We start from the raw sequence: 12,519 nt of genomic DNA, 5'->3' as shown, positions 1-12,519 counted from the left end.
CTTATCTTACCATTGCCATGAAACCTGGAACTCCGGTTGGTTTCTCCCCAAACTTGTTTGAAAAAAAAATCCCAGAATTTGTTTCAGTGAGGAGAGTTGATGTGATCTATTCGGACATTGTTCTTCTTCCACCAGACGTCGTCGTTCCCCTCCCTTTCCTTCCTCTTTGTCTCGAAACTCAAGGAGCTGATGATCTGTTAGATGATGGTGTAGATATGAGACAATGGTGCAAAGATGTTGGTCCTCTAACTCTCTCTAAGACAATGGTTTGAAGACAAGGATGGTTTTCAGGTGCTAGGGTTTCCGGCGAAGAGGTGGTGACGATGGCTTACAGGTAGAGATCGACATTTTCAAGTGGCGATGACGATGTTGTAAGTGGCTTCAGACGTTGATGGATGTAGAGAGAAATTTCATTGGAGGTTAGGGACGATGATTGGAATAGCCACCTAAGAGTGGCCGTCGGAGGGAGTAGCTGCCGGTGATGGTTTAAGGATGGTGGTTTTGGGTTTCTTGGAAGAGGTTAGAGACGAGAGGAAGAGAAATATCGATAGAGGAGACGATGAGGTGGGTGGAAAGGTAGGACAGGGGCCTTTTTTCTTTTTTAAATTACTAATAATAATAATAACATTAAAGTTAATGGAAAACAAATGCACAAAGGGCATTATAGTCATTTCAGATCCGGCAAGGACTAAAACCGCAACACAATAATTTGTTAGGGACGAAGCGTGCAACTTTTAACGCCATGAGGGACGGTCCGAGTTAATTTTTGAAAATAGGGACTAAACATGCTTTTGGGCATATGCACGAGGGACGATTGGTGTAATTTACCCTCATTGTTATTTGGTTAGAGAAGCTCTAGGACCAAAAATATAATAATTAATTACGCCTCAAATCTCAACATAAAAATGGGTAGCTTCAAGTAATAATTTGCTGAGAGCATTGGGTGTGGGTAATAATGTGCAACACCAAGTTGTGCCACCTTACATGCCACCTAAGCTAATGGTGTTATGACACCAAGTGGAGAAATGGACAACAAGATGCAACACCAACTTTTTGAAAATAAATATTATTTTTTTTTACTATTTCGTTTTTTTGTTACTTTTTTTTTCCATTTTATAATATATTTTTTATTTATTTCGATTTTTTTTAAATTGATACAAATATTTTTTAAATATAAATAATAAATAAAACATAATGTTTAAAAATTATAAAAAAATTAAAAATTTTTAAAGATTAAAATTAACATAAAGGCTAAATTACACATAATATCCAAAAACAAAAAAAGAAATAACATCCAAATTCAAAAAAAAAAAAAAAAAGACAATGCTATTCGTTATCGTTATTGTTACCATCGAAGATATAATCCGCCAAATCCTCTCGAAGTTGTCTGTGTTTATTTGCGTCCTGAATGTCAACAACGCGATGCAAATAATCTGTTGTTCCTGGTTGAAACTGAACGTGTCTGGGCTCTGTTGGGATATAGTGTGCAATATTTCTCCCTTTATCTTCTACTACAATGTTATGCATTATGATACATGCATACATGATATATCGTAAAGTTTCTAAATCCAATGGTCGTGCTGCATGTTCGACTATATGCCACTTCGCCTTCAACACTCCAAAAGCATGTTCCACATCCTTACGTGCTCCTTCTTGTCTTCTTTTAAAAAATTTGTCTCGTTCTTCAACCGGGTGGCGGAATGCCTTCATGAATGTGGAATACTGAGGATATATTCCATCTGTAAGGTAATACCCATATTTGCATTCGTTTCCATTCACCGTGAAAGGAGCATCCGGGGCTTTTCCATTCAAAAGATCGTCGAATATTGGCGACTGATCAAGAACGTTGACGTCGTTGTTGGAACTCGCAACCCCAAAAAATGCATGCCAAATCCATAAATCTTGAGAAGCGACAGCCTCTAACACCAATGAAGGTGATCCGTGATGACCACTTGTGTATTGCCCTTTCCATGCTACCAGACAATTTTTCCATTTCCAGTGTGTGCAATCAATGCTTCCGATCATTCCGGGAAACCCATGACGTTCTTCATGCGCCGCATACAATTCTTGCAAATCATGCAACGAAGGTTTCCGCAAATACACGTCTCCAAAAGTTTCAACAACACCCCTTGACAATGTATACAAACTCTCTCTTGCGGTTCTTTCGGACATTCTCATATAGTCGTCCATGGTGTCGGGTGACTCCCCCATAGCCATGAAACGAATGGCCGCAGCACATTTCTGCAACGTTGTAAACCCCCGTCTACCTCTAGCATCATATCTTAATTGAAAAAATTCGTACCTAAACATAAATTAACTACAGTTTAAAAATATATTGCATATGTTGTAAAATTAAAGAAACATGTAGTACATTTTTATTTATTTGGTATAAAAATATAGTAAACAAATGATACCGGCTTTCCAAGGCGTTGGCGATTCGTAAGAACACATCCCTACTCAAACGAAATCTTCTTTTGAAGTCCTTCGCCCCGTATACACAATTATCCGCAAAGTAATCGCGATATAGATGTTCGTGTCCTTCCTCACGATTTCTGTTTAACATCACACGTCTTGTTAGTAGTGGGGCTGGGTCTGGTTGTAGCAGGTCGGTAGTGTAATAATGATACATCATCCTAAAGAAAATATCGTCATCTGAATCATCGGACGAGTCGAAAGGATCCATATTTTTTTTTTTGAAGATAATTGAAAGTATGTAGAGAGGATAAGAGAAAGTGTGTGAAAATTTTAATAAAATGAGAGTATTTATAGGATAAAATGTTTTTTTAATAATTAACTTTTTTTTCAAACCGTTGCAAACTCAAACGGTCATTTTCTTCCATTTCTTCCCGTCGTCACGCCAATAAGAATCACCTCGACGAGATGCAACGAGCAGGGGGCGGTGTTCCCCCCGTTACGACGGCGTCGAGAGATGCCAGATCACCCACGTCGAACCTCGTTTGGACCCATACCGACTACTCTGATGAATAGAAATATAAAGTCGAACACTTATAACATAATAGGGTATAGGGATGTTCGATTAACAATCACTATAAAGCGTGATAACTTTGATATATATATATATATATATATATATATATATATATATATATATATATATATATATATATATATATATATATATATCAAAGTTATCACGCTTTATAGTGATTGTTAATCGAACATCCCTATACCCTATTATGTTATAAGTGTTCGACTTTATATTTCTATTCATCAGAGTAGTCGGTATGGGTCCAAACGAGGTTCGACGTGGTTTTAATAAAATTACATCTTTTCTACATATTTAAATAATTTTATTAAAACCATTTTTCCCAAATAGATATAGCAATTTTACCATCATTTTCTTGAAAACATATGAACAAAACCATCATTTTTTAACCAAACACAACTTCGAACATGTTTTTTGTTATTAGCAAGTTCGAACTTCCGAACTCTATTATCAGTCTCAAAATTGTTTTTTCTTAAAGAAACAATTTCGAAATTGATAAAAAGCTTCGAACTAAATAATTATGTTTAAGTTTGTTTATTTGTACTGTCTTTATGGTGTCAAATTTCTCTAAATGACATGGAAAACCATATATCCACATGAAAGGTCATATATCCATATTTCATATTGCACATATATTTTCATTATAAATGTGATTAAATGCATGTCGTTTTTATATGACTTGACATCTAATCAAGAGCCACCATCTTATTAAGAAGAAAGATCATGCATGGGTCACTATCCCAAGAAACAAAACATTTGGTCTAAATCATCGTCTTATAGGTCACTATACAAATATCTTAGTGATCAAGTGACTATAGTTGGAATATGACAAAAAGACCAAGAAACAACAAAATAATTAAGAGGTCAACGAGTTGGTCGATCTAGGTTGCACCCTTAGACTTAGAGGAGTGGCCTCGCCATCGGAGCTCGCCAGACTCGTTGACAATGTTGAAACACCGCCCCCTAGCACTCGCTAGGGGGCTCGCTACTTGAGACTCGTCGGATGTTTGGCGAGAAGAGAGAAACACACAAGAAGCAATGTGATTGGAAGCAATGTTTTGGTCAACAACATCGGGCCTATCCCATACACAACAAAATTTAGATATATAAAAGATGATCAAAAAACAATTTCTTCTTAATTTCTATATTTGAGTTTGGAAAACAATAAGTAAGATGATAGATCGATATTCAGAGTGAAAGAGGAATAAATTAAACTTAAAAAACAAACATTATATGTTTCTTTGCTCATCGGAAGCAACTACCGTCCTCCACAAATCTCCGTCAATGTCGGTTACTCTATTGTCACCGGTGTTGGTACGTGCTAGCTTTGCTTCACCAGTAATACACCGAACTTGGTGATTTTTCTTTTCCGGACTAGGTTTCAATAGTTTGTGGTCATTTTCGTCATTTATCGCCAGAAGTTGCTGCCATCTCCGCTCTATTCTCTGGTGAAAAGCCAGTTCAAATCACTGTTGCTTCAATTTTTGTATTCTCTCTGACTTTTTTTTGTGAGTACTCATCTTCTCCATTCTTTATGTTAGTTTCGTTTTGTAAGCAAGATGCTAAGAGTGTTACCACTTTCCTTAGCCTTACACAAAATATAAGCAATGATGAACTACATGTTTGTTTTGCGTACAACCACCATAGCTGTCATTATCACGAAGAAGTAGCATGGAGCCTAATAATGAGAGAAGAACCAAGAAATAACTTGATCATTCTTATTAACCAAGAGTGATCAAATAAACAATAAGCTTCAAACCGAAATAACATTCAAACATTTACTAAGATGTGATGATTAATAAATAATGATAATTCTAATTACAAGTTTAGTAAATGGAAGACTTAAGATATAAGCTCCCTAAGATCCATGAAAAAGTATTTACTTCATAAGTGACAACTCGGGTGCAACTGTTTTAGAGATTAATTTTTCATTTAAGTTTCTATTGTCTAAAAAGTAAGTATATATATATATATATATATATATATATATATATATGGTTAGGTTATTTTGTTTTCACTATCTATTGTGTGCATGTATGATTGATTTTGGACCAATCATTTTAGTTATTTTAAGAAAGTAATTAATACATATTACATGTTGAAGATATAATGAATATTAATTACATCTTCAGCATTTAATATGCATTAATTACTTTCTTAAAATAACTAAAATGATTGGTCCAGAATCAATCATATATGCACACAATAGATAGTGAAAACATTTGAACCTAACTATATATATATATATATATATATATATATATATATATATATATATATATAAACTTATAAACTAGTAAGAACTCATAAACCCAACATCACCATCTATTATATCATTTGAGGATTAACAGACATGAGGTTTTCATGAACTTACAACACAAACCTCACTACACAAAACATACACTACTCTCAACAATGAATCACTCAACCTAATCTAAAAGAAGATCAAGGACAAAGAGCATATCATATTCTATTACAGAGAAAACCCTAATTTGAGAGTTATACCAAATGAGAGAGAAGAGTGTGTAACAAGCTAAACTGAATGAACGAATTATGACCCAAACATTCTGAGTTTAGCCTTAAGTACTCGGGTCATCTTCGACCCGTAGACCCGCACGTTAACCCGAATCATTCCACGAACTGAATATATTCACCCCTTCAACATTTCACATATATACCTGTAACACCCTCTTACATATATTCTTACAAATATGTGTTGGATTAGTGTCTAAGTCCATAACTATTTTGGTATGTACTTGACCCGATGGTGCATGGTCCTTTTGAGTTGCCTTCACCAAAGCAACTTGATAGGATGAATTATGGAGAGAAAGGATTAAATATGATTTATTAATATATTATGGGAATGATATATTAAAGGAGAAATCATATTGTTTAATTAATATTAGTCAATAATTAATTGGTAATTAGTTTTGTGACTAAAAGAGATTAATTAAACTTAAGGGACTGGAATTGTAATTATAAGATAATTGCAATTTGGGCCATGGATTGTCTTAAATCAAGGGGTGGACGAATTCTTATGGGAAGCCCATAAGGAAATCGTCCAAGGGCTTGATTAAAGGAGTCTATGGGTTGCTTAGGGCTTAAGCAACCAAATTAGGGTTTCCTTGTTAGATAACCCTAATAGCCTCACTATAAATATAACCCTTAAGGCTAAAAAACATGGGGAACTTCTTTTCTAGGGTTAGAACACGTTTTGGGCAGCCTCTAACCTCTCTCCTCTTCATCCTCTTTCTTATAGTGTTTGTGAGCCATTAGAGGAGTGACACTTGTGACTCTAAGCCTTCCAAAGTCAATTCAAGGAGGAATTGGGATTGTTATTGCTACATAACAATCAAGGTACTATCTTAAACCTAATTATATGTTAATATTGATTTCATATGCTAGAATTAGGGTTTATATTCTTGGATTCAAAGCATGTACAATAGAGAAACCTAGATCCAAGCATTAGGGTTTGTATGAGCACATAGGATGTCTTATGACCAAAACCCATCAGTGGTATCAGAGCCTAGCTTGGTTTCAATTGTATTGATGCATTACATGTTCAAAAAATTCGATTTTTGGGTTTCTGGAGGCTGGACTCGCCGAGTCCAAGGTGACTCGACGAGTCAACTCGTCAGATGGAGGTTATCTCGGGATTTCTTGCTGTTTTTGCATTGGGATAGTTACCTTATCATGTTAGATCAATATTAATCCGATTATATGATATATTTGACTATAATTTTGATCTAATTGAAGATATTTATCAATTAATAAGATAATTGTTTCCTTATAAGATAATTGATTAATTATTTTGACTAAATTGATAAATTGTTTTGCAAGAAATCATTAAACAAATCAAATATGGATAATTATGTGATTAAGTGTTAATTTAAATTATTTGTTATTTGATCCTTGTTGTTATGAAAAGTTTCATATTTTGCCCTTTAGGTTTTATAGTTTAAATTTGAACCCAAAAGTTTTTGAAATTTAAATAGTTGAAACCCTTATGTTTTGAAAAAGGTTTCAAAACTTGCCCTCAAGTTTTGGAATTTAAATTTTGATTAATAGTTTAATTTTGATGTGTATTTAAATTCTAAACTCTAATGTTTGAAATATTTCAAAACTTGCCCTCAAGTTTTGGAATTTAAAAGTTGATTAAAAGTTTAATTAGGAATGTTAAATTCTAAAACTCTAGTATAGTTTTGAAAAAGTTCAAATCACACCCTTATGATTTTATTAATTAATTAAAGTGTATAATTAAAAGAGGTTTAATAAATCCATAAAAGTTTAGGTTTAACAATTTAATTGAATTAAAAATATAATTGTTAAATTAAACCACCTAGTATTTTAAAAAGTGTAAAATACACCATATACTATATATAACATTAAAAGTCTAACATTATATATATGTATGAGTAAAAGTCAGTCTTACCGTTAGTAGGCCTCATTCACGAAGCTAGTCTATAACGGGTGTTTAAGGAAATTTCCTATAAAATGGCGATTGAATGGGTATCCACTCTTACCCACCGCACTCTTGACTAGTGGAGGGTCATTAGCCGAACGGGTAGGATAGGACGAAACCTTCCATTATAAGTATAATGAATTACAAAACTAACTAAATGTTTTCATAAAATTCCCAATCTTAGTTACTTAGGCAAAAGTGAATTGATGCAATTCCATGAAATTACACTTTGTGCCCTTGCGAAGACGTTAGTGGAGCGTGTGTGGTTTACCGGCACACTAAATGGTTCTAAGCAAAGGTATCAAAGGGTGACTCAATGTTTGTCATAGTTCGGTGGAGCGTGTGTGGTTTACCGGCACATCAAATAGGTGACTGTACCATGTGAGGGCACCATGTAAGTTTGCATGGTTATTCACACCCGCTTTGTGATCCTCGACATCCCAGTCACAAACAAGAGGGGCATATCGAGATTTAAACATGCCATTAAAAGTTCAATGAATCTCAAAGGATCTAGGAGTTTTCATAGATTTAAAACTTAAAATTTCTTTTTCGTTTTTCATGGTGGAAATTAGTGAATCGTCATTCACTTACCTTCAAATGTTCTGCAATTTGGGTTACGGCATCCCTCTCTCGTGTTGTAGAATATTGTGTTGGGTCCTAGCCTTAGCATCTCATTTGGGTGATTTACTAAGGACTCAATCAATCAACTAACTTGAATTTATTTTCTCCCGTTTTGTAGATGTCAAAGTTTGACAACTATGGTCTTCTCAAATCCCGTGGAACAAGCATTCCACATGAAGATGATATTCCATGATTCGATCAAGGAACAAGAGATCATACTTCACTTCCTCCTCCTCCTCCAATTATTCTCCCTAACCCACAAGTTCAAAGGCTTGAAAAGTTCAAGATCACTCAATCCCTTTTGGCAAGTGAACATAAAGAAGGAAAGCCGGTGTGTGCACACGTCCTAGGGATGAAGTCACACATTGATAGGTTAAGAATGTTGGGATCCGTTGTATGTAAGGAAATGGCTGTTGATTGGGTTCTTCAGTCACTTCCTAACTCATATAGTGAGTTCGTAAGAGAGTACTATATGATGAACTATGACGTGACCATTATAGATCTCACCTATATGCTTATTGCTGCTGAATCAACAATGATTTGGCGCAATAGAAAAGCAAAGTTGATTGGTGAATCTGCCTTCAAGACCTCTATGGATATAGACAATGGCAACGAAAGACATGCTATGATCGAAAAGTTTGATCACAAGAGAAAGGCAATGTCTGAAGTAGTTCCATGTCATGTTCCAAAAGAGTCAATTTGCTTTTAATGCCAAGAGAAAGGGCATTAGAGACGAAGCTGCCCCATTTACCTAAGAGATCTAAGAGATGGGAGAGTCGAAACGTATGGCTCTTATATAGGTAAAATCCATTGACTAACTCTTTTAAGCTTCATTCTAGATTCTTAATACATAATGTGATAAGATTACAATTGATGTTTTTTTAGGATCGAAGAAAAAAAAACGAAGCTTAAGGGATGAAGTGAGCAGAATCTAACCGTGAAGGAATGGATTTCGATCGCATTTCTCGAAGATTAGATTCTTGAGCTACTACTTAGAGTTACAATTAGATTGCTAAGAAAGATGTATTAGCATAAGTTTTTCAATGAATTGCATTGTAAGGACAAATTTTTCCGCAATAAAATAAATTATGATTTTAAATTTTATTTATTTATTCTTGCAATGGCGTGTATGAAAAATTGATGTTAAAATGTTTCTATTATTAGCCATAATGGATTTGGTTCTTATTATGTTATTTATGGAAAGTTGAGAATTTACCAAATAGGGAGAGTTTCTCATCGCCCAAATTTTCAATTGGACAGAAATTTGGAATCACGCAACTTGGATTGCACGATGAATGAGAAATTTCTTATTTGGAAATTAGACAAATTCATTGACACAGTGTCAAGTGAAGGGCTAAGAGATCGAGCACACAATGTTGCGTGTTGATCAAGTCCACCATAAGAGTAACAATGATATTCGTCATGATTTACTAAAGGTTTAGTAAATATGATTATACTTACAAGATTAAGTGTAATTCTGAATTGATTAAAGGGTTTAGATCAATAGCAGAACGAATAAGAAGAATCAAGTAGGCAGAAAGATAAAAGTTTCTCCATTCTAAGAAGATGGGAGAGTACCTTTTATGCTTTATGATAGGTCTTAATGATTAAGAACCATATCTCAATTGATCCTCTAAGTGAGTCTTAGTACAATTGTATGTCTAAGAAGAGGAATCAAGAATTGAAGAAATGGTTAAATCAAGAAGTGAATCATACTTCGTTCCGAAAACAAGTCTTAAAGTTAAGATTGTGACAATGAGTGAAAAGTATTAAGAAGGTTTATAACATTCATCAAATGTGGAAAGTTGTGATGTCTTGGATAAGACAAAGACCAACTAGGACCAATTTATGAAGAGTATTGATAAAAGCTACACTAACTCTTGAATATTTGTTTGTCAAGAAATGTTTTGACAAAAGAATCTTATATGTCAAGGAGTCAGTGGGAGTCTTAATGGTCTTGAAAGGTTTCAAGAACAAATCAAATAAACCTTATCAATCATCACTAGCACACGAGTTGAGGTTTACAACCTATCGTATTGACATTATTTTGTTTCTGTGCCAATCCAATCGAGTTAATTATGCATGTGAGTCCTATGAGTTCTCATTTAAATGCATAAAAGGCAAGGACCTTGATCAATGGAAAGTACATTGATAAGAAAAGGTGAGCTTCTTAACTACTTGGAAGACATGGTGGGAAGTTGTGCTACCATGAAGGCAAGAAATCAAGATCAAGAAAGTTCGATCTATATGAGTTTGAATTTGTCGTAAACTTTGGTTTTGACAAATCCACATGGATAGGAACACATACACCATTTAAATCTAAGTGTCATAAGATTTCCTCCTTCGTGAAAATGATTGTGAGGAAATGCTTTGACTAAGAATGATTTTAAGAAGATAGTGATCGTAAAATTGCATTCTTGAATTCGATTATGGTTACGGTATCCATTTCCATGATTTGAATTGTGAGGTTTGGCAATTAGTATTAAGTGTTTAGACACACATATGAACTATCGAAGGCAAAGGTGTATAAGTTCAAGAAGCCTTGATAAAAGATTATCAAAGCACTAAGTATGAGAAACATGAACTTAAGAAATTCAATAAGCATTGTTTTTCTGAAAGTTAAGATGTTTATGAATACATGTCGAAGCTAGTGGGAGCATAAGTGTTATGTTTATAATAATCATCATGATAGTGGGGGCATAAAAGTTATGATTGTATGATTATTAAGGCACGTATTGCAAGTTGGCAATATTAATTATAGAAAACAAGAGTTATACCTTGCAAAGTCGTAAGGGTTGTAAGGTTGTTTTGCTATAATTAAGGGAGAGAATATTATGCTTCATTTCGAATCTAAAGGATTAGGTTGAGAAATGTTAATAAATTTAGTCAAGGGTACATAGTGTGTTCTTAAAATTTCGATTATGATCACGACATTCCTCTTCACAATTCGAATTTTGAGAACATAGCAAATAAAACATTATGCGTCGTGTCCCATACGCTTCGGGTATATGATCGATTGCAAATGCTTTAATGTTTGACCATTCTAAAATTTTCCAAATGTAGAGCGCATTTAGAGGGAAAAGGAACTAGAATTGGTTTTGACTAAAATAATTAAACAACTATCAAAGAACAATCCAAAGTTCGACGAGGATTGGTTGCTTGTGAGTAGTTGGAAGCATGGTATTGAATGAACCATATCGACATTATTATGAATAGAAAATATTCTATTAGGAATAAGTTGTCATATGGAAAATATGGAAGCGTGTCCATATTGGGAATTGAATATTGAAAAAAATCTATATCTAAGATTATAAACTTTTATGCAAAAGGATGTTCAAAGGAAAGTACTTTGAGTGAGAGACATCATATCTAAGGAATTGTCTTGTAACAATCTCCGATAGAGGACTTTGTAATATCATTGGCAATAGTCTTTGTGACTTTGGTGCAGTGACATTACATAAAATGTTAGAATCTAACATATTCTATAAGTGGCAAGAATTTGATATTCTTAAACTTATGAAAAAGGATTTGGAGTTGTGAAATGAGAATGATTGGAAATGTGTTCAATGTGATCTATTTCACAAAGTAAGAACCATAGGTAAACATTGTGTGCATGCTAGGAGCATGGGACAAGTGTTGTAATTCAAGTAAGAAGTTGATTAACTGAAACGACAAATAATGAGTAATCAATATGGTGATAAATAAAAGGTGTTTTATTTATGCTCAAAGGGTTGAGGCCATATGGGATTAGTATTATTCTTGTGTTTCACTTTGCATGTTTTGACTTCCAGAATAATTGAGTTTATTAAGAATAATCGAATTATTCAAACGAGCCACAGTCGTTCATATGTTGGAAGTAGATATGAATGAAGACTGTCGTGAATTGGTGTGTGGATTGTCTAAAGAGCATTAGACATAAGCAAATGTTTACTGCAACGTTCATGAGTGCTTATGAATATGAATTTGAGCATTGGATTAAACCCATGCTCACTTGGATCACTCCATGAATTGTATCACGAGTGATTGGTGAGACGATAACATCTTATATTCTTGAAACCGAGATGTGTGAGTTGTATCTTGCAAATCGGTTGCACATTGATAATATGTAAACGCACTAGTAACTTGGTGTTATAAAACATATTGTTGTGTGTGATTCAGTGAGTGAGTGCAAGCAAGCATTGTATCAAAGTTTATCCGTTCCTTTTATTCAAAGTAGGATGAAAGCGATATCTTTGGGCCCCTCGATGATTTAGTGATGACAAACGTAAATGCTCGGCCGGGCTAGGGCTAATTTGATTTGTTCAATTAGTCAGTCGTCATAAATCGGGAATCGAGATATAGTACAAAGAGAATGATTTGAAATCATATCTCATATGATATCTAGAATGGAGGAATATATGATCCCTTATCTAAGGACACGTGTATCTGA

General features: G+C 34.2%; 1 protein-coding gene across 1 annotated transcript; it reads right to left on the bottom strand.

The window, feature by feature from the left end:
* Positions 1-1,326: 1,326 nt before the first annotated feature.
* LOC111903840 (protein ALP1-like) lies at positions 1,327-2,683 on the bottom strand. Its single transcript, XM_023899587.2, has 2 exons — positions 2,415-2,683; positions 1,327-2,302 (listed from the first exon to the last, which is right to left on the bottom strand). Exons 1-2 carry the CDS (start codon positions 2,681-2,683, stop codon positions 1,327-1,329), a joined length of 1,245 nt encoding a protein of 414 aa, XP_023755355.2.
* Positions 2,684-12,519: the final 9,836 nt, after the last annotated feature.

Source organism: Lactuca sativa, chromosome 6 (assembly GCF_002870075.4).
Source record: "Lactuca sativa cultivar Salinas chromosome 6, Lsat_Salinas_v11, whole genome shotgun sequence".
Classification (NCBI taxonomy): domain Eukaryota; kingdom Viridiplantae; phylum Streptophyta; class Magnoliopsida; order Asterales; family Asteraceae; genus Lactuca; species Lactuca sativa.
The sequence above is the reverse complement of the archived record's forward strand: the minus strand, read 5'-3'. Positions and strand labels throughout refer to the sequence as shown.